Genomic DNA, 21,809 nt, shown 5'->3' with positions numbered 1-21,809 from the left:
CCCTTTGTAAAACTTTTATTTAGAAATCTTCCCAATATATCCTTATATATATACACACATCATCACCACAAGGGTTTTGTCGCTAAAGAGTCACGCCCACAGTGTTGGCCTCCCGGCTGTACAAAGGTCAAGGTACCCGGAGCGGTTACTCCCCTTCTGCAGAAAAATGCAGAGACCAACACAACTCATCACGTACAGTACAACATTGACGGAAAGTGCTGGGCCCGCCCACAGGGACAACGCGCTATGTACAGGGGCAAGGGCAAGCCTTTGGTGGGGGCCACGTACCATCGAAATCACAAGTACGAGACCAAACCAGCCCCAAAGGCCAAGATAGTTGTCAGCTGACTACAGATGCTGTGCCCTCTGTTCTGTTTTCAGAATAGGATAAAGGTTGTACCATCTTGCCGTTGCCACCACCAATAAAAGCATGTGAATTTTCCTGAAAAGATGTGAATCCCTCTGGTCATTACAATCATCTCTCTTCTCCACACTTTTTTTTTTCCTTTACATTCCTTCCCTTTGCAGAGATACAATTCTTGGAATGTTGCCATCTCTTTACAGGTGAGGCAGAGGAAGAAGAAGGGTATGCTGGGTGGGGCGGGGGTGCGCAGTTGGACATGAAAATGAAAATTTTGGATCTTCTGTAGGTCTTGCAAAGACATGAAGCCTTACCATTCCCTACCCAGGCCAGTTTGGGGAAGCTGTATTACGTTTTACATATTCCGCCCGTGTCTTTTTCCATTCTTACTCCTGTGCCTCCCCTTGGAAGGAAACGAAAATGAGGTCAATCTGGAGAAATGTGGACAATCAGGATAATTCAGGCAAAAGTGGTTTGGAACCTAGATTGCTCAAATGCTATGCAGTCAGGCAGGCTGGCCCACTGCCCAGGCCCTGCACTCAGGGTGAGAAACCCCACTGCAGCAATGATACTGAGGGCAGAAGGGTTCTTTCTGGTTTCAAAATGCTACTTTCATGATTCCACTCAGTCTACACCACAGCCCTAGGAGACAGGCCAAACCAGGGTGTTTATGAGAAACTGACATTGAGAGAGGTAACTTATCCATATTGTCTGAGAGAGGAGGAAGCCAGAAGCTTGAGTTCCTGATAGAATGTGTGATCATCTCCTAAATCGTCTCCACTCATCCATACTGTGGCCACTTTTCACTCCCAAGTCAAATTACTCTGCCAGGAGGTAAATAGAGTCTTAGGACCTAGGACAGGGGCTCCATCTTTAGACAGATGGGATTCCTCACAGAAGCTTCCAAGTACTGGAAAGAAACCAATCCTAAGTTCACCAAAATAGGATGTTGGGGGTCTTAAATGGATGGAGAATGGTACTATAAAGGTTACCATGTTCCCCCCTTACTCACAAACTGGACCCCACAACTTAAGAGGGGAGGGGAGGGGAGGGAGCAGGGATCATGCCATCTGCATTCGGCTGTGCTCAAGGTCCTTCACCACAAGGGATTGTTTTCCCTCTAACCCCAAAGGCAGAGCCTGGTGGGAGATGGCTGCGGTGACTTGAGGGTACAATGACAGGTATATAGGACTTGGGTGGAGTTTGTTCCATGGGCTTGGAATGCATGTCACAGGCAGGCCTGGCCTTAAGAAAACCATGTCCCACCATCTGGATTGACACAAGAGATCAACAGGACAGTGGGTCCACTCTACAAAAAAATTCTTCACTTTACAAAAGGACTTGCAGTAGTAATTCTTTAAAAGATGAAGGATAAGGGTTTGATTTACAAAACTTTCATGTACAACTTTTGGAGGGGGACACTCTTATTGCAGTAAGCCAGCCTCCCATACACACCCTAGGTGACTGAAAGCTGTATAACCGAGGGGTGTTGAAGATTCTGCTAAGTGATTGTGCATATGTCTGGGTCTCAGCCAGGGCCTGGTCTCTGGTCTCTGGATTTCCCATGCCCCAGAAGGGGGCTGGCGCCTGGGTCCTATCAAGACCTAAAGATCCCACCAGTAACTGAAGTCAAGCAAAAATCCCAAATGCCAGAAATTCATAGGACAGGGTTTGTGCTCAATTGAGTTCAGAACACAGACCAGACCATCAGCAAGCAGACTTCCTGGGGGTGAGAAGGTCCCTCTGAGTATCTGCGAGGACACACAGATGGGGCTGTGCATCCATTGTCAGCACAAGCACATGCCCATCGGCACACTGGCATTCGTTCACCGTACAAACAGTGATGAGGAGCTCAGAACACAGGCAGGAAGCTCTGAGACACCATCGGGATGTGAACCCACAGCCCTAAACAGCTCTTGCTCAACTCATTCTAATCACTTTCCCTCTCTCTGCCTTCACATGAGGCCCAACAGGGCATGCTCCCAGCTACAGACTCGGTCCCCACAGCCACAAGGATTAGGAAGGCAAGTCTCAGTGGGGAGAAAGCAGACTTTGATCCTGGGGCAAGAGTAAGGGCTACTGGGTTTTCTGACCCTCCGGCCCAGCTAGTCAAGAGCAGGCTGTCCACTGGCCATCTTCTTCAACCAGGCCCTGAAGAAGGCACCTCGAGGCGTGTGACTCTCTGCGGCAGCTGGCAAGCTGGGTGGACCAACATGGGCCTGGGTGAAGATGGGGCTCACCCAGAAATGGGCAGCTACCAGGTACCTACATATTTGGGCGGGGTGGCCACACAAGCCACCCCAGCCAGCTTGGGAGGGGGCTAAAGGCAAGGCAGAGGCTGCTGGATGCCCCAGGGGAGAGCCGACAACCCCAAGTCTCAGCAAAGACGGGGGGTCCCAAGCTCCAGGCCAAAAGCAGTGCCAGTTGAGCTCTTTACTTTAAAGTCTTAGGGATTTGGGGGAGGGGAAGACCGTGCCGTCTTCATAAAAAGTACCTACCACTTTGTTCCATTTTTCTGTTCTACCACTGAGTCAGGAAACAGGAAAGCCAGCCAGGGCAGTTAGGACTTCCCAAAGTTCAGACATCAAGGAAGGCTCGTCAAGTCCACTGCCCTGCTTCAGAGCTGCCCAATCCTCACCCCACCTGCCCCAAAGCCCACGGTCCCAGAAGCCTGAGGCTGCCCTCCTGGCCGGTCCTGAGTGGCCCCGGCCCCATCACCGAGGACCTGCTCCATCAGCGGCTGGCAGCATGGCAGGATGGAGGCTGCGGGCCGTGTGCTTGGGTGCCGGCTCTTCTGTGTAGCTGTCCGGGCTGGCGGCCCCATCCAGAGAGCTGCCACAGCTGGAGTTGGGGGAGAGCACGTCCTGCAGCAGGTCGTCTGCAGGTGCACCGCCCCCTCCCCCACCGCCTCCTCCACCAGCCCCCACCACGGGGTCCTTGCCAGGCTTGGCCCGTTGGGTACCCTCCTCCTCCTGGTCATTGAGCAGCTTGGCCAGGAAGTTGATGTACTTCATGGCCAAGCGGAGGATCTCATTCTTGCTGAGCTTCTTGTCTGGGGGATGTGTGGGGATCAGCTTGCGGAGCTCAGCAAAGGCCCCGTTCACATTCTGCTGCCGCCATCTTTCTCGGCTGTTGGTGAAGATGCGTCGCACGACTTTGGTGTGAGGACCTGGAGGTAGGGGGACAAGAGTTAAAACGGTGAAATGGAGGTGCCCCAAGGCACCTTCTCCTGTGGGGAAGAAGAGAAACCAGTCATTGGGAAACTGGGGAAACCCAGAACGCCTTCCCTTCCCTTTTACTTAGAAAACTCCTATTCAGCTTGTAAAGCCCAGTTCATCTGTTTCCTCCTCTCTGAGGATTTCCCTCCACCCCTTGGGACAGACCTCACCAACCATCACGGCCCTCCAACCCCCTGATCTCCATTACTTTTGATCATTGCTGTATGTGTCTATGCTTGTTGCCCTGTCTGGGTTGTGAAACATTTGAGGACAGGGACCATTTGTCATTAATTAATTAATTCATTCATTCATTCATTCGTTGTGCCAAGAGGCCATACCACATTAGTCAGAAAGACAAACTCTGGAGCCAGACTTTCCGGGATGATTCCTGACTATTACTCACTAGAGAGTGACTGGGCAAGTTACTTAAACTCCCCGTGCTTTAGCTTCATCATCTGTAAAATGGAGATAATACTAGCAACTGAAGTCACAAGATTGTCATATGGATCTAACAACGAACACAGGATAAAGTCCTTAAGACAATACCTGCCTCAGGTAAAACATTCAATAAATGTCAGCTATTATCATCTAACCATCAGTTATTTACTAATAACCAGGCACCAAGGAACATGATGAACAAAACAGACAGGGTCCCTGCCCTCATGGAACTTCCATTTTAATGGTGATGACAGATGATGAACAAGTACAAACAAATAACAAATGAACAGGAAGCAGAATGTAATAAAATATGGAAAGGAGCCACTACATTTAGCTGAGGTGGTTGGGGATGGCATACTGGAGAAAAGTGACATCTAGAAGGTAAGAACTTAAGGCTAAACAAGAGCCAGCAGCCACAGGAAGGGAAGAGGGAATGCTATGGCAAAGGCCCTGAGCTGGAAAATGGCTGAAGCCAGCCTGGCTAATCAGTGTGTTTGTGATCAGAGTAGGCTGAATCCAGACCCCATAAGTCTCTGCAGTCAGGGTGGGGACTTTATACTAAGGGTGATGGAAAACCCAGAGCAGGGGTTTGGTAAATGTTTGCTAACTGATCATGCTGGCAGAAGGGGGAATGGCGTAGAGAGCACAGACAAGAGGGAAAAGGGCCCACCTACCCTGTGGGCTCTCTCCCCCAGGAGAGGAGTGGAGAGACAGCCACGCACAGGCATGGCCTGAGGCTCTGAGCAGGTGTCTGGGGGCTGCCTCAGTCTCTCCATGTCTACAATGCACTGATTACAGACTAGACCAATTTCAGACTGTATTCACGTACTAAGACTTGTGGAGCAGTAGCAGACACCAGCGTGCATGTATTGAGCACCTATGGTGTTCAAAGCACTGCACAAAATATCCAAGCCTGACCTGGGATGCCCAAAGCCAGAGAAAATAGAACAGGGCCCTGCAAGTGTTCCTGAGCTCCTGGGCTGAGGTGACCGCTTCCCTCCCCAACACTGAGGCACACAGCCAAGCTCCCAGCAGTCATCAGGAAGCTCTGTGCACTGAAGGAACTCCCAGACCTGGGATATTTGTTTGCTCTCTTTGATGACCCCTAGAACCAGACCTCAGAATGGGGAAACTTGAGTAGGGGAGACGAGGAGAGGAAGGGTCAAGGCATCACCTAAGACCCACTGCTCATTCCACTGAGACTGAGGCTGGGACAGCTCATCCATGCCAGCACTTCCAGCTTCATCATCTGTCTCTCTTACATGCACGTGCACACACACACACACACACACACGTATACACACATGCACACATACACACACACGATATTCTCTCAGAGCGGATCTTTCTAAACCCCAACAAGCCCCAGCCCAATGCACTCTTTGCCAAAGGCCAGACCCAAGCTGGGAAAAACAGCACTGTGCTGGCAGTCCTACCCTGGGCTGCTGCGGAGGGAATAACTCCATGTTCTTTGGCCTCCAGGCCAGACAGAGGGGTGTCCCTCAGCTGTGACATAGAGAAGACCGTCTCTGCTCCATGGTAATACTGACTGATCTTTAGGGAGCTCCTACGTGAGGAGGGGCATTATAAGTGCTGTCACAGCTACAGCTAGACAGAACTCCAGAAGGAGCACCTACCCTGAGCCAGGCCCTAAAAACACTTTACCCCATTGTACTCTTTCAGCAATCTGTAAGGAAGCAATTACTCTCCCCACTTCACAAATGAGGAAACTGAGAGCCAGAAAAGTTCAGCAGTAGGAATCCACATCAAGTCCTGACTTTACACCTCGAATTAGTTCCACTTCTTTGGACTCTTTCTGGTTATACCTTTGACTTCCAAGTCTCATGGACAGATTCTGCACCCCACACACATACCCTCTTCTCACCTCCATTTCTGCCTATTCCTCTCTGGCACCTTCCCAGAGAACCTCCCACCTCTCCACACCCTCCTCTTCCCCCAGTCTGTCCATCCCTCTGCACCCTCTGACTCTCCGTGGCCAGGTACTGAGTAGGTGCTCAGTAAACGTTAGTGACATTTATGAGTAATGGTTTCCCTATACGTCTGTGCTCCCCCCAAATCCTCACCCTCTTGCCCCTCTCCTCCTTCCTCTCTTTTAAGCCTGATTCTCACTGCTTCTGCCCTCTGCCGAAAATGCCTCTTCCCTGGGGAACTTCGGGACTGGTTCTGCCTATTTCCTGTTTGGTATACCCACCTCCCCTCTCTAACCTAACAGCATTGACACGTCATCACCCTTCCCTCTTGGACCTATACCCCATATCCCAGGCTGATCAGGTCTTATGAGGCCTGTTCCTTGTCCAGACTCTAGGCCCCCTCCCCTCCAGAACACCACAGAAGACTCCTCTCCAGAGGCTCCAGCTCAATACATATCCCTCTTACTGGCTCCTTGAATAAACCCAGTGTGGCTTCAAGGCCTCAGGTGCCCTTCCTACTGGAGCCCCAGGCCCCAGCCAGGCTGAAGCCCTGGAGGCTCCAGGGATTGGCTCCAAGTCCTGGGCTCTGGAAGAGCCTGCTCTCCTGCCCCCTGGTGTTGGGTCCCATCTACTGCATCAGATCAACACTGGGGAGAGGGAGGGGATACTCCAAATTTCCCATTCATCCAACCCCTTCCCCCAAGTTAAGTGCCAAAGATTACTGGGTAGTTCACTGTAGTAGTGCCAAGGACCTTCTCGGGGAATCTAGGATGTCAGGAAGGGAACTCCAGGTCTCAGTTCTGGGTGTGGAACGGAGACGAGATGGCCCCACAATATAGGGTCCTGGGACAAGGCCCTTAAATGTGCAATTCCAGGCAGGGAGCAGACTCCAGACTCCAAAAAGGACTTGGGAGCTGCACGAAATCCCTGAGGGGCAGCGCTTAGAGGCAGGGAGCACCACGTGTTCTGCCCTCCGCCTGCGATTCTTGCCAGGGGTTGGAACGGAGCTACAGTGGGAACTACAACTGACTCCAGGGGTTTGGGCTAAATGCCTCAGTGTGTCCTCAGCACCACTTCCCTCTTCCCAGGACCATGAGGGTGGCCCCCAGCCCCGCCCATGACTTCCCCTAGTCCCAGGTCTAGTTGCAGAGTGGGCAGACTCGGGTTCCAAGGCAGCCAACCCAGCTATGTGAGACACTCATGGAGTAGTGCCCAAGGATCCCACCTTCAAGGGGCTCTAAGGAGCATGAGGGATGACACAAAGGTGGAAGCAGGTAGACTCACCATCAGTAATCTCCATCTCATAAGGGGAGGGCCTCCTCTTCACTCGGTTGTTGGTGGCGAACATAGGGAAGGCATCTGGCTCCCCAAAGAACCCACTGTGGGAGGGAGCAGGCAGATCACAAGATCACACGTAGGTGGAGGGGAGAAAGCCTCCTCAGCGATCCTCCCCACGTGTTCTTGAGCCTCCCACCACCCTTGGGAAAACAAGGGGGCTCCTGCTCCCTTCACACCTGAGTTTGGAATAGAAGGAGCATCACACACACACCCAAACACACTCACAGAATGCTCCCACCCTCTCTCCCCGGTGAGACAAGCAAGGGGAGGAGGGACCACACTCCCACACACCCCTCCCCCCACACAAATGATAAGTGAACACATGGAACAAATGCAATAATGAACACACACGCAACTCACAGGCAGGCATACTCCCCTTCCCGATACAAGCACAGGATCCCCAGACACCTCCCCTCCCAAACAGGTACTCATACAGGCAGATGTGGCCTTCATACCTTGTGTGCTGTGCAACTCTAGCCCCTCACAAGGCACACCATCCCTTTCCCCCCAGGTCGCCCCACCTTCATCGGGGGTCCCATGGGGGCCGCCGACATTCAACAGAAAGGAAACCTTGACTCACCACTGTTTACATGCCCCCCCCCATCACCCACTCTGTGCTTTCCATGGCTTCTTTCTCGGGGTCTCCCACAGACTCAATAACTGGCCCACATTATCAACCCCTGCCTCATCTTCCTGTCTGAGCGCCACCTCTACCCCTATCTCCCCGCCATCTCAGTGGCCCCAGCAGGAAAATGGACACCCTCACACCGAGAGGGGTATACACCGCGCCCCCCCCCCCCACCGCCGCCCTGCCCAGCCCGGCCGAGGGGCAGAGGGGCTCAGGAGGGGCTCAGGAGGAGAGGGAGGGATCCACTCCCCAGATGCGCCCTGGAGCAGTTTCCGAAGAGGGAACCCTCTTGCAACGACCATCAGCTCCGTATCTCTTACCTGTCCACTGAGGGCTGCAGTTTCCAGAAGAATCTCACAGCGGAGCGCATTCAGACACATTCTTGCCCGGTACTCACACTCCAGCAGCTCCCTTTGGGCCACTCGCCACCACGCACGCACACACTACCAACACCCAGCACGGCCAGCGCGCTTCCACTCACTGCGTGCCACATGCCTGCACGCCCGAAGGCGTGGACCCCTCGCGGGCTCACGCACACCCACGCAGGCCGCACACGCACGGGGCACGCCACCCCCGGCCCCGCGCACACGCACACTCCCACAAAGGGCTCCCGTCTGCTCGCGCACGGGCTCCAGCGAGCAGACTTTTCCGCCCTCGGGTCTACTACTCCCTTCCCTTCCTGCGCTCCCGCCGCTAAGCGCGGTCGCTCCGAGGGGCATAAGGGGCGCCCCGGCAGGATGCTTCCCGGGGTGCCGCCCGCCCACCCCGTCCCCTCCCGCCGCGGCCCTGACCTGCCGAGCGAGGCCAGCGGCTGGCTGAGGCTGTAGAGCAGCGCGCGGCCGGGAGCGGCGGGGGCCGCCAGCGCGGGTGGGCTCAGCTGCACCATGCGGCCGTCGCCGGGCAGCTCCGCGGGGGCCGAGGCGGGCGCGGGCCCCGGAGGTCTGCACAGCTCGGTGGTGGGCACCCGATGGCGCGCTTCGGCCGCCGCCGCCGCGTCGCGGCCCTTTAAGTCCCGCGCGGCGCCGCCCCCACCGGCGGGGCCGCCCCCCGGACCGCCGCGCGCGCCCAGCTCGATGACCGGGGGCTCCGCGGGGGCCGCGCGGCTCGTCTCCTTGGCGACGCCGTTCAGCAGGACCAGGTGCGGAGGGGCCATGCGGGCCTCGGCCGCGTCCCGTCCCTCTAGCGGGGGGTCACTGCGGGCCGCCTCGCTCGGCGGCCGCTCCGTCATCCTGCGGGCAGACAGACAGACAAGCGGACGCCCGCTCTGACAACCGCCCCCAGCCCACCGAGGGGTGGGTGAAGGGGGTGCAGGGCTCAGAGAAATTCTCGCACCGAGACGTGGGAAGAGGCGGACCAACTTAGCGCCACGTGGACACACGCCCTCCCCCGGGGCCTGAAGGCCCAGCGGGGGGGCTGGGGCAGGAGGGAGAAAGGTGGGGGGGTGCTCTGGTTTGGGAGAAGGGAGAGGGGCCTGGGAGACACAGAGACTGAAGAGATGGAAAAACACGACAGGCATTGGAGGAAAAGGAATACAGCCAGCGAAAGAAAACAGAAGGGGGAAAAGGAAGGAAATGTAGAAAGAGGCGAGAAAGAAATACCATCTTGTCCCCCTGCTCAGGCCGCAAGGGAAGAGGAGGGAACAAATCCCCTGACCATGTTCTTCCCGCCCCCCTTTTGGTTTTGGCGGGGAAACTGTGGCGCGGAGGTGGGGTGCTTTTCCAACCACCCTCAGCAATACCTGCCCCCAGCCTGCCGCCCGCACACGAACGTCCAGAAACCTGGGAGGGGTGCAAGTAGGGAACTCAGGGAATGGAGGCTACAGGGCCTGGGGTCCACTGTGCCACAGCTGGCAGCGCTTCTTGCTCTCCTTTCAACACATATGCACGCCCCTGCAGGGGTTGTCTGTCTGTAGTAAGCAAATACACCGTGTATTCTGGGCAGCTGCTGGAAACCCCGGTGGCCCTTTACTCCCACCGAGACCAGAGATGAGACACTGAGAAGGAAGAAAATGATCCTAGCCCTACCTCCCGCACACTCCGCCTCCTTCTGCCTAGCTGGACTCAAGTGAGGTGAGGTCTGGAAGGGAGGCTTGGCTGAAGGGCTATGGAGCCTCAGCATTCAGAATGCTCCTGAGGCCACCGGGGTCTAGGCTCCCATCTGTGAGCGGGAAGAGGTATCACGAAGGCCCTTGAACTCTTCCATCCCCCTCTCCTGCCGTGGTGTTGTCCTCTGGGAAATGGGGGCAATACCTCATTTATGCATTTAAAAGCACCTGCAAATGCTCAAGTAAACATTATCCAGACCATCCAGGGGAATGCCTTGCCCAAGGTCACATGAACCTATTGGCCACAGAGCCACAGAGCGGGACCAGAACTTCTATCTCACTCTGTCTGAGCTATCCTCCTGTGTACCCCCTCCCATGTATATCCCTGGGGCTGAGGACACTCCTTCTCTTCTCCACAACCATACACCAGGGTGACCACAGAGGCTCCACTCCCCACTAACACTGACTGGGGGCCTTCCACCGCCCTGCTTCGATGTCAATAGAGCCAGGCTCCCGAAAGAATGAAAACCAAAAAACCATGAGACCCTGGGTCTGTAGTTTGGGGATGCTTGTGAGTTCTTTTAATAAAATACATATATAATCAACCCAACAGGCTTCATAAGATGTCCAAAAGAAGATTTCTGCTCTCTGAATTAGACGGTTGGGATATTTTATAGCAGAAAATACACAAAAATCCAATTCAGCCCCAACCAGAGGGCATCTAATCACTCGCGGCAGCCATTCTGCCACTGCACCGCTCCGGACAAGAGTTGGCCTGGGAAATATCCTCCAGCTCCAGAAGAGAGACCCGACCTTCTGAAACCTCTTCGGGGCTCAGCAAAATTGCCACCAGACACACAAGCTGATGGAGAATTGTCATTCAGATTGCACTTCTGCACTGGGTCTGCCAGCTCCAGGGGCTCACCCCGGAGACAACAGAATTCCCCAAGACCTGGTGTACATGAGCTGCAAAGGCAGTGGGTTCACAAGGCTTCATTGGAAATGAGTTTACAATTATGGCGGAAACAATAGATCTGTATCCACAGAATGGGACTGCCAAGACACTGCAGCCACTAGAAATGCACCAGAGGTATACCAGTCTGGTGTTCCTGGTTCCCCTGCAGCAGTGAAATGCACCAGTAATATACCATCCTGTGGCAAAATACACAACCCCCAAGGTGCTGGTTCCCTACCTTACTGTCCCCACACACCGTTGTGTGCCCAGTGACACGTGCTTCAGCCCCAGCTTCTAACCAGAGTGACCAACGGTGCACACTGCAATCACCAGACTGAGTTCAAGCTCTCCTTATGACACATTTATACCCTCTGATTAATTCTGAGGCTTCATGTAGGCGCGGGTCCCCAAGGGGCAAGAGGAGCACATATTCCAGATGAGTTGACTCTGGCCCCAAATGCCCTCCCCAGAGGCCTATAAATATCTGTATCTCGGAGGCTCCCCGTGAGAAACCTTTGATTGGCCCCCAGGGTCTGTGGCCGACCTCTCCCCGCCCATCCCTGGACCTTAGGAAAACCCGGCAGGCTGTTCTGCAACCAGGATCACCCATGCCAAGGGTCCATGCTCCAGAAGCCAACAGCGGACTCATAAGCACCTCTGGTTGTAGGAGACTAACCCCAATCACTTGGCTTTGGTTAAGATTACTGAAAGGAAAGCCCGAGTGATTTTTACTTTGTTCATTTGTTTTTATTTGGGGAAGACAAAGGAATGGGGAGAAGCTTTTGAACAGAATCGCACTAGACTATTTTGACCATTACAACTCCTCTGTCTTTGTGCGGCCCAGAACCAGCTCGCAGCCCCCAACACCGGATCCTCATCTCCTGTTGCCAGATGGCCGCAACGTTTCCGTTCGAGTCTGAACAAGGCACGGATCCCAGGAGCTCCTGGGGGGCAGCAACGGGGTCTCGGCAGCTCCCAATTCCGGGCAGGGAAAATTTCTCATGTGAAAACAGCCTCCGCTGGTACCTGGGGTAAGAGCTAGCTTCCTGCCCTTCATATTGCACCCACACCCGAACGAACCCCCGGGGGAGCCCCAAGCCTGCGCTGCATTCGCGAGAACAGAACCACATTCCCTGCTACTACCAGAGTGGAGGAGTGTTCCAGCGCCGCTCCGCTCTAGGCCTCAGGCCCCGGTCAAGGCCCACCGGAGTTGGGACTGCACTAGCCAGGATGGCTGGGCCTTCTTCCTGCCAGCGGCCCAGGCACACACAGCCTGCGCCACCCAGAAATAGCTGCCCCAGAGTTAGGAGCCTTGTGAAGCAAGCACAGGACCAGGACTGATGGGAGCGGCCTGGGGGGCTAAGTCCAGTTAGGTGTTTTTACCCAGGATTGAAAAAAGAAAGGGTCCCGCTAGAAACCACAGAGGCACGGATCCCGGATTCCCAGCTCTGGGCTCGTCCTCCCCTCACCCAATCGGAGACCGGACTGGCCTCTGTCCTGAGCCTCCCCCACCCCAGGCCGGAACCCAAGGTCTTCCTGGACACTGTTGCCACCGATAACTGTTCCCCCAAAACTCACCTGGGGCATATTTAGAGAGACAGGCCCCTCTGAATAGGATCTCCACTCCGCCGGAGAGGGGCGGGAGCCAAGGTCCAAGTTGTGGACTGGGGTCTTTGCTTTCCCCCTCTCTCGCTGAGAGACCAGCAGTTAGGCCACGGTGTGGTCCTGGGCAGTCTGCCGCGCCCAAAGCGAGTTTCCAGGAAAGATGGGGGTGGAGAGAAAGAGGGAGGGCGAGAGGGAGGGAGAGAGAGAAATGGGGGTCAATGGCTGGGAATTACCTCATGTCCTCGGCCGACCAGCCCAGGGAATTGCAAACAGCTTTCTGCCCCCAACTTGCAGGTGCTTGAAGCCTCCCCCCAACCCCCCTTTAAAAAGAACCCTACACCTGACCAATCAGGAATAACTATTTACTCCAACAACAAAAAAAAACGAACTCTCCACAGACTGCCAGAACATTTTCGGGCCCTCCAACCGGGATGTCTGGTTCAGTGCTGCCAGCTGAGTTTGTTTTCTAAGCACTGACGTGTCTATGCGGTTGGCTGGCTTGGGAACCCGGGTCAGGCCCAAGCAGCAGCCACAACGCCTAGCACGGGTGGGTGGGAAATGTGTGTTGGAAAAGGGGATTCCAGTCTTCAGACCCTGATCTGTGGGGCAGAATCTCCAAGGCCCCCATTCTCTCCATGTCCACCTCTAGCCCAAAGTGAAACCAGAACCCAATTCCAAAAGCTACTTTCTCAGAGAAATGGAGTCAGAACAGCACTGATCCAAGAGAATGGGGGAGGGGAGGGAGAGATATCTTGATCTATCTAGGTCCCCTTTTTTCTTCCTATTGAGAAAGAAAGAAAGAAAGAAAGAAAGAGAGAGAGACACAGGCAGCCCCCGTCTTCCTTTCAACCATCCCCACACAATGATTTTCAATTTTTCAGTGTTCAGACTAGCAGAGTAAAGGAGAATTCTAGTAATTCCTTGCAGCAATAAACAAGGCAAAGGGAGGAAGGATAAACACAAATCCAATACTGCTTCCCAGGGTGTAGTGTAGTGAGATTTAGGCTGCTTTTTTTTTTTTCCTCCGAAGGGTTTTAATTTGTTTTGCCTAAATTGTCGAGTTTATGATTACACATCGAAGCCTTGGATTAATTCCAAAGGACTCTTTTTTTACCCCAGCTTTGGTAGAAATACAGGAATAATTCTGCCCTGCAGTTTCAGTCCAATGCGGGAGATTTTCTTTCTCCTCTTCTAATCGAAATGGGGGGAGGGGTGGGAAGAAGGGAGAATTCACTCATTCCCGTATCTTAGGTTGGGTTAATTTTTGCTTTATGACAGAGTCTGTGTGTCCGTCCCTCTCTCCATTTTCTCTCCCAACCCCAAGCTCAGCAACTTAAAAAATAGAGCGGGGGGGGGGGGGGGGGGGGGGAGGGAAACGGCGCTGCTTTGTTATCGCTCCAAAGAAGCTAAAAGGGACAAGCCGCTTCGCTTCTGAACGATTACTTTAATTAAAAAGGATGATGATGACGATGAGGATGAGGATGATGGCGACGACATCAGTAACCATAATAACTGGCAAAACAAAATCCATTTTTTCGCAGCGAGGGCAGCACTAACCCCATCCCTCCACAAAGCCTGGCCGGGGTCACCGACGCGACGTGTACCTGACCCACGCGGCAATGTCGTTCACCCGGGGAGGGGATGGGAAAGTGTTCTTTGGAGATTATCCCGAGGGTCCCCACCCAAGGCGCGAAACCTGGAGAATGCGCCCATTGTCTTTTCCAGGCCTCTCCCGCAGACCCCGGCGGAGGTACCCGCGAAACTGACCAGAAATGGATGAAGCCTGGGTGCGGCGGAAACCGAAGCCGGCGGCTACCGGCTTGAAGGCGCGGGCCTTGGCGAGCGCTGCTCAGCTCCGAGCCTGAAGAACCTCCCACTCTAACAAACCCCTCGAACACCGGGGCACAGGCTGGCCTCTGGACAGAGCAGCCGCCGACCGGGCTCCGTCTGCCCATCCAAGCCGACACTGGCTTCCGAATACATCATAATTTGGAATAAAATGTGAAATCCCTCTCCCCGCCCCCTTGCCGCCTCCTCAACTTGCGGCCCCATCTCCTGCTCGCCCTCCCCTCCACCCCCCAGCGATTTGCAAATGCACTTCTAAAGGACACAAGCACACAACCCAGTATGGACAGGACCACACACGGTCCAGCCCCACAGAAGGGAAGCAAAGTAAACACAACCCAACACTGCCCCGCAAGTCGACATGGTCGGGCCCGCACATTGTCCAACGCGCCACAACGAAATCAGTCCAACGCAATCGCTCACGGACAGACAACTAAGGTAGTCAGGATCACACACGCCCGACACAACGAAACCACCCAAACACAATCGCCAAGGCCACACAACCCAACACCCAGAGGCAGACCCGTGTCGAGAAAGCCAACGAGCATAACTGTATACAACGATGAAAACGCAGAAGGGCTTGAAGAATCCAAATCAACAACCCAAAGGGCGCGGACACCATCACCCTCGGACACACAGCCCATCGCCTGGGAAGACCACACTCGGAAGAAGTCAGCATTGCCGACGGCTCACACACGCACTCACAATCCCACCGCATGCACACAACCACCAAGAAGAAATGAAAACCAACCACCGCCTCGCGCATTTCTGTATATTGCGTAAGGAAAAAGGGGAAGGAAGGAAGAGAGTCTCCGTGGCGGGAGGGGCGGCGGCGGCGAGCGGAGGGCGTCCGTGGAAAATGCCCCCCATCGAAAGAAACCCAGGGAAAAGGAGCGAAGACCTCTTCTGCGAGCGGGGGGAAAGGGAGAGAGGAACTGACGGGGAATTCCGCGGGAGGCCGTAGGTTGCCTCCCACTAGAAAAAGGCCAGAATGCTCACGTTTTGCCGCTACGGGGGGACGCGTGTGGCCATTTTGAGGCCTGGTCCTCAGTGCGGAGGCCCGCCCCCGCCCCCCGTCGCGGTCCCCCGCCCGCGCGCCCAGGCTCCTCCAGCGACGCGCGCTAATCCCCGCTCACGTTCTGGGCCTCGTTAGCATGGGCCGAGGCGCGCCGGGGCCGTGTGCGCCGCCGAGATAAGGCACTGCCGCGGGTCCGCTCGCCCCCGATAAGCGCCTCGGCCATTATGGGCCAAATGATTCATTTTAATTTGGCAATTTCACCGGAGGGAGCGGGGACTGGTTGCGCGGCGCTGGGACCGGCTCCGGAATGCGCCACGGAGAGAGTTGGGCGCGCGGTCTAGGACTCGGCGAGTCCAGCCCCATTTCTGATCCCGAAGCCTCTGGGGAACCGGACTCCCCGCAACCTCAGTCCCACGGCCTTCGAGACACCTTTCTTCAGCGACTCTCATCCCAGCACCGCGTCCCTACCTCCGACACCAAAACCATCACTCCCAACCCTTCCCCGGCATCCATTCTTTCTCCAGTGTCCTAGACACCCGGATTTCAATGGGCAGTTCCTCATCCCAGGAAGCTCCCAGCACCCCCCCCCCCCCCCGGCCTCCCACCCCCTTCAGCCCTGGCTCCTTTCTGCTCTAAAATGGAGCTTGCTTGCCTCCCGTGGCATAGACTGAGCTCACAGCCGGGGGCTCTGTGGAGGCAGAATTGCTGTCAACGGAGCGATTTAAACGTCCATTCTGCTTGAGTTCCAGGCTGAGCCCAGAGCCCGGGAACATCCCATCCCTCATAATATTTTAAACAGTTTAATCCTGCTATGAAGCGCCGTTCTAAGCACTCTACACATACAAATTCCTTTCGTTCTCATAAACAATGCTGGTGCTATTACCATCCTCCATTTAGAGATGAAGAAACTGTGGCACAGAAAGTAAAAGAAATTTGACCAATGTTACACATCTGGTGAGTGGTGGAGCCTGGGTTTGAAGTTCATTTGGCACCAGTGTCCACCTGGAGCCCAGCAGATGACGAAAAGCAGCCAGAGCCTAGGCTGGGATGACAGATCTGGGTTCAACTCATTGCAGGGACCAAGATCTTAGTGTGGGGTAGAAGTCTGAGTTCAGCGAAGAGTGGTGACTGGGGCTCAGCTCATGGAGGGCATCTGGTTTCATTCTTTTATGGTGGAGGGGAAAGCCCGGGTTTAAATCTTGCAAGTCGCTTGGCTCCGAACCTCTGTTTCCTCTTCTGTAAAATGGGGAGATAATACCTACCTCCCAGATTTGTTGTGAGAATTAAATGACCTTTAAAAGGTAGTTGTGAGAACAGTAATCTATGGAACCCTCACAGCCCAGAGCCCAGGATGACATCATATGCACTTGCATGGCAGTTCTGGTTATTGTTACAGACAAGGAAATTAAGGCACGGAGAGATGTGACTTGGCCAAAGCTCACAGTGAACCCAGGAGAAGCTGAGACCCAAACTCAAGTACCTAGTTCCCAGTCCACAGGTTTACCCACCATGCCAGGATGCTTGGTCCTCCCAGTAGCTCTGCTTTGGAGCTTCTTTTGCAACCTGAAAACTGGGGAAATCCCTTCATCTGGTCCCGGACTGAGTCCCAGTCAAGGACAGTGCCCAGAGTCTGGTCACAGTCTGAGTACTGGCCCCTCCTTGCCATCAAGATGACTCTCTGTGAAGATAGGGTCAATTCAGTGTAGGCTGTGGCCTCTATCCCTCCTGTGCTCTCTGGTGGAAGTCAGGGCACCCTGTGCATACAGGTAACTTTTACAGAATCTCCTGAGAGAAGGACCATCCAAGTTCTGCGAAAAATAATTTAATTCTTGGACATGTCACAAGGCTTCCCCTGGCCCAGCCATTCCAGCCTTCCACAGGGACCCTGAGGAGAGGCTTCTGGGGTCTATTAGGCCCGATCTCTTGCTCTCTCCCCATGGCTCCAGCCCTGCCTCACCCACTATTATCACACCGAATCCCCCCTTGTGCCTCAGCTACTGCTGCTCCTTCTGCCTTATTGGCCTTCTCTTGTCTCCTCGCCTTTCTCACGATTCAGCCTTTTGGCCACTTCCTCCCTGAAGCCTCCCTGCAACGGGGCTGGATTTCATCTCTCCTCCTCTGGTCCCCATTGCCTTTGCTTGACTGCATCACTTAACTGAAAGCGGGGGACTCCTGTAATTCTGAGTTCCAGAAGTCAGTTCGCTTCTCTGAGCCCCTGCAAATAGGTGCTGGCCATTCCCCTATCAGAAAGCCCCGCCAGGGAATGCTTCCCCGAGAAAATGATGCCTGGACGGAGAACTGACAGTGAGATCTGAGGGTGGGTAGAAGAGTGAACATTGAGAGCCTTCTGCGTGGGCCAAGGGCTGAAGCGGAAGAAGGGCTTTAGTTTCATGCAAGGAACAGAAAAGAGTCCAGTGTGGCTGGAACAAGCCTGTGGCCAATTTAAAGGATTTAGGAGGAGAAACATTTTGTTTATTTGGTTCTGGGGGAGGGGGTGCATAGTGTCCTAAAAAGGATCAGATCTGCATTTCTAGAAAGCTCTTTGGCTGCAAGGTGACGAAGGGGTGTGTGTGGGGGGGGGGGGGGGGGGAGGTAAGAAGTGGGAAGACCAGTTCTGACACCAAGGCAGTGGTCCAGTGGGAGGGTGGACTAGGGTGCCGAGGAAGAGATGACAAGAGGCAGATGAAGACGACCTGTATTTAGGATACAAAACTGGGTTTGTACCCATCGGGTTTGGGGGATGAGAGGGAAACAGAAATCCAGGACCCCTCTGGGTTTCTGGCTCTCCTTGGCTTAGACGGTGGTGTTATTCCTGGAGATGCGGGCCTGGAGGCCAGGGAGCATGGGGAGAGATTCTGCATTTGGTTTCGAATTTCTTGAGTTTAGGTGTCCGGGGCAGCTACAAGCTGTCGGATTCTCCTACCGGGCATTAAATGACCCCGCTAGGCTGTAGGGAAGGAACACAGGCGGCAAGGCTTTCGTCAACCCTGCGGCAGAAGAGTGTGCCCAGGTATCCGTGGCAGGGCGCGGAGGTGACGCTCACCACCGCCTCTGTTCGCAAAGCTCGCAAAGCTCGAGATTCTGACAGTCTGGCAGCCATCGCGGACCTGCCCCAACCCCCGCCCCCAACACCCCCGCCTGAAGCGAGGGGGTGGGGGGGCTCGTGACGTCTACACCCTCCTCCCCTGCCCTGTTTCCGACGGTCGGTGGAAAAACGGAAACTGCGCACTGAGCAGGGCGCCGCCTGAAATAGCATCTGGTGCCTGTCGGTCAGCGCTGTCCGAGTGTCCAGGAGCGAGTGACGCGGCCCGCGGCCCCGCCAGGAAATGCCACCCCTCCTCCGCGTGCCTGGAGCAGGGGCCTCGGGCGGGCAGGAAACCCACAGCGCCCGGGGTTGGGGTGGGGAGCGGGGTAGGGTGGAGGGGAGGTTGGGACCCAGACAGGTCAGTCTGGAGTCTGGTCCTGGAAGGGAGCGTCCTGGAGAGAACAGCCTCGCCAGGTTTGGGGCCTGAGGCCGCGGTGGCCATTCTCCGACCTGTCCCCTGCCTCCACCCCTACCCCTACCAAAGGCTGGGCTCTTCCTAACCCCCAAATTTGAGGTCTTAATTTTTTCAAGCGTTTCAGCCCACTCTGTCTCTGGGTACTAGCTGATCTCTGAGCTTTCTCCCCTGAGCTTGTCCTCTGGAGGAGTGCAGGGTGTGTGCGCTCTGGTGGACAGCCAGGTTTACTTTCAGTGCATTTATGTGGAGGCACAATGTGCCAGGTACTGCCCTAAGCACTTCATAAGTATTAATTCAGTTAATCCTTCCAACAACCCAGTGAAGTCGGGGCTGCCCTCATCTGCATTTTGCAGGTAAGCAACTGAGGCACAGAAAGGTTGAGCAACTTTGTGGAGAACACCCCGCTGGTAAGTGGTAGAGCCAGAATCCGGGCCCAGGGCAGTCAGGCTCCAGGCTGTGCGGCTTCCAAGGGCAGTCCTGAGTTCCCATCCCTGCTCTCTCACTTGTCAGTAGTAGCTTTGTAGGAAAGTGTCTCAGTCTCTGTGCTCCACTTTCCTCATCTGTAGAAGAGGGGGTGATTGTTGTCCATACATCATAGTGTTCTCATCACAGGGTTATTTGTAATGGTAAAAACTCCGGGGGCGCCAGGGTGGCTCAGTCGGTTAAGGGCCTGACTTGGGCTCAGGTCGTGATCTCACGGTTCATGAGTTCGAGCCCCCGTGGAATCGGGCTCTGTGCTGACAGCTCAGAGCCTGGAACCTGCTTCTGATTCTGTGTCTCCCTCTGTCTCTCTGCCCCTCCCCCACTCATGCGCGCGCGCGCGCGCGCTCTCTCTCTCTCTCTCTCTCTCTCTCTCAAAAATAAATAAATAAATAAACACTAAACAAATTTAAAAATAAAACCAAACTCCGACTTGAGGAGGTGACATCGTTTCCCAACCTCCACTTCCATGGGACCGCTGTCTCCATTTTGGCCTCCATTCCCTGCCCTGAAAGAACCGCCCCCTGCCCATAGGTGGGGCTGAGAGAGAATTCCAAGCTGAAGGGTGGGGAGCGCCACCTGTATGCTGCCCAAGCCCAGCGTGGACACCACAGCTCCCACGGACGGAAAGGGCTTCACCCCAGAATTCCGCTTCTCGGAGTGGGCCGTCAGCACCACCTGGGAACTCATTAGAAACGCCAAGTCCCAGGCCCTGGGCCTGATGTATCAGAAACTCCGGGAGTGAGGCCCAGAAGCCTGCATGTCCACAGGACGTCCAGGGGATTCTGATGTTCACCAAACCCTGAGAAACTCTGCTCTAGTTTTACTGCTGTCCTCTGCAGCAAGGCCCACCCACCATAAAATAGTTGAATCTGTTAAGAAAGCACCGCGCTTCCTAGTGCTTTGAAGCCATGTCCCTGTCCCTGCCCCATGCTTCTGACAGGAGCATGCGGAAGACCAAGGCTGCTCCCCAGACCTGGAATGGTTAGTGCCTAAACTCTTCTGTCCTCACGAGGGAGCCGCCCTGCCAGCTCTGCCCTCAGTGGTCGCGCTCCCAGAGCTGTCAGAAAAGGAGAGGCACGGGTGCTGCGCCCAGCCCTCTAGGCAGCGAACGAACAGTTGCTGGTGGTCACTCAGACGGGCCCTGGGCCTTGGGTACACATAAATACTTGTGGGCAGGACCGCTAGACCGCTGAAGGGGGCTCTATGTCCTGAGCACCTTCTGCGTACGCCTGCACAGCTCCCTGTGTCTGCCTCTTCTCTGCCATGACACCCTCTACAATAACCCTGCCAGGCTGCTAGTGTGACCCCAGCTTTCAAGATGAGGAAACAGGCTCAGCTCTCCCGAGGTCACTCGGCTGGTCTGCAGCCACGTCGCCTTGGGCCCAATGTCCTCTTCGTGCCTGCTGGCTGTGATGATGCATTTGCTACATTGAGAGAACTTCAAAATCGTGGACACTTTGGATGGCACTGTGATATGTCCTGAAGTAAATCCCTTGTGACCCTAAAAAATAAAAACAAATAGCCAAAAACTCATGAAGAGGTGCTCAAGTTTACATTAGGGAAATGTGAATTCAAACTGCAATGAGATACCTGTGACGCACTGACTAAAATGGCTAAAATTTAAAAGACTGACACTAGCAACTAACGGTGAGGATGTGGAGAAACTGGAATTCTCATAGTTGAAGGGAAACGCAAAAATGACTCAAGCACTTTGAAGAACTCTTTTACAGTTCCTTATAAATATACAGTTCATAGGGACGCCTGGGTGGCTCAGTCAGTTAAGCGTCAGACTCTCGATTTTGGTTCAGGTCATGATCTCACAGTTTGTGAGATCGAGCCCCGGGTCTCAGCTCTTCGCTGAGCATGGATCCTGCTTAAGATTCTGTCCCTCTCCCTCTGCCCCTACCCTGCTAGGGCTCTCTCTCTCTCTCCCTCTCTCTCTCTCTCTCTCTCAAAAAAAAAAGAAAAATAGTTGATAGACATATACTTATTTGGGAGAATTGAAAAACATATATCCCCAAGAACTCTGGGACGCAATATTCATATAGCCGCTTTATTCATAACAGCTAAAACCCAGAAACAATCCAAATGCCCATCAACAGGTGAACAGATAAATTGTGGTACATTCACGCAACAGAATACTACTCAACAGTAAAGAAAGAACCAACCTACTGATACATGCAAGAATACGAAATCATCTCAAAAACATTATGCTCGGTGAAAGAGGACAGGCACAAAAGAGTATACTTGTGTATGATTCCATCTATAGAAAACTCTAGAAAAGGCAAAGCTAATCTATAATGGCAGAGTTCAAGTCAGGGTTGGTGGTAGAGGAGAGATGACAGCAAAGAGGCACAAGGGACGTCGCTGGGGATGAAAATATTCTCGGTCTCGATTCATGGTGCTGCTTACACGAGCGTATGTGTGTCAAAAGTCAATAACCTG

General features: G+C 54.3%; 1 protein-coding gene across 4 annotated transcripts; it reads right to left on the bottom strand.

The window, feature by feature from the left end:
- On the bottom strand, positions 1-15,108 carry TAL1 (TAL bHLH transcription factor 1, erythroid differentiation factor). Of its 4 annotated transcripts, XM_053895701.1 has the most exons (6): positions 14,286-15,108; positions 11,152-12,647; positions 8,706-9,143; positions 7,233-7,327; positions 3,324-3,530; positions 1-3,202 (listed from the first exon to the last, which is right to left on the bottom strand). In XM_053895701.1, the coding sequence occupies exons 3-6, from the start codon at positions 9,140-9,142 to the stop codon at positions 2,979-2,981; spliced, it is 963 nt and encodes a 320-aa protein (XP_053751676.1). In that variant the 5' UTR covers position 9,143; positions 11,152-12,647; positions 14,286-15,108; the 3' UTR covers positions 1-2,978. The 4 variants fall into 4 exon arrangements, with proteins under 4 accessions (XP_053751676.1, XP_019304931.1, XP_053751673.1 ...); XM_019449386.2 differs by having other exon boundaries at positions 1-3,530; positions 12,492-12,647; XM_053895698.1 differs by lacking the exons at positions 11,152-12,647; positions 14,286-15,108 and having other exon boundaries at positions 1-764; positions 2,860-3,530.
- Positions 15,109-21,809: the final 6,701 nt, after the last annotated feature.

The sequence above is a fragment of the Panthera pardus genome, unplaced genomic scaffold, assembly GCF_024362965.1.
Source record: "Panthera pardus isolate Hobbes unplaced genomic scaffold, ASM2436296v1 HiC_scaffold_11, whole genome shotgun sequence".
Taxonomy (NCBI): domain Eukaryota; kingdom Metazoa; phylum Chordata; class Mammalia; order Carnivora; family Felidae; genus Panthera; species Panthera pardus.
The sequence above is the reverse complement of the archived record's forward strand: the minus strand, read 5'-3'. Positions and strand labels throughout refer to the sequence as shown.

Excerpts from the sequence above, each read along its gene's own strand:
- TAL1 (XM_019449386.2), bottom strand. The coding sequence starts at position 9,142 with ATGACGGAGCGGCCGCCGAGCGAGGCGGCCCGCAGTGACCCCCCGCTA. Across the intron at positions 7,328-8,705 it reads CCGCTGGCCTCGCTCGGCAG|TGGGTTCTTTGGGGAGCCAG; the intron begins GTCAGGGCCGCG and ends TCCCTCCCACAG. Across the intron at positions 3,531-7,232 it reads TGAGATGGAGATTACTGATG|GTCCTCACACCAAAGTCGTG; the intron begins GTGAGTCTACCT and ends CCCTACCTCCAG.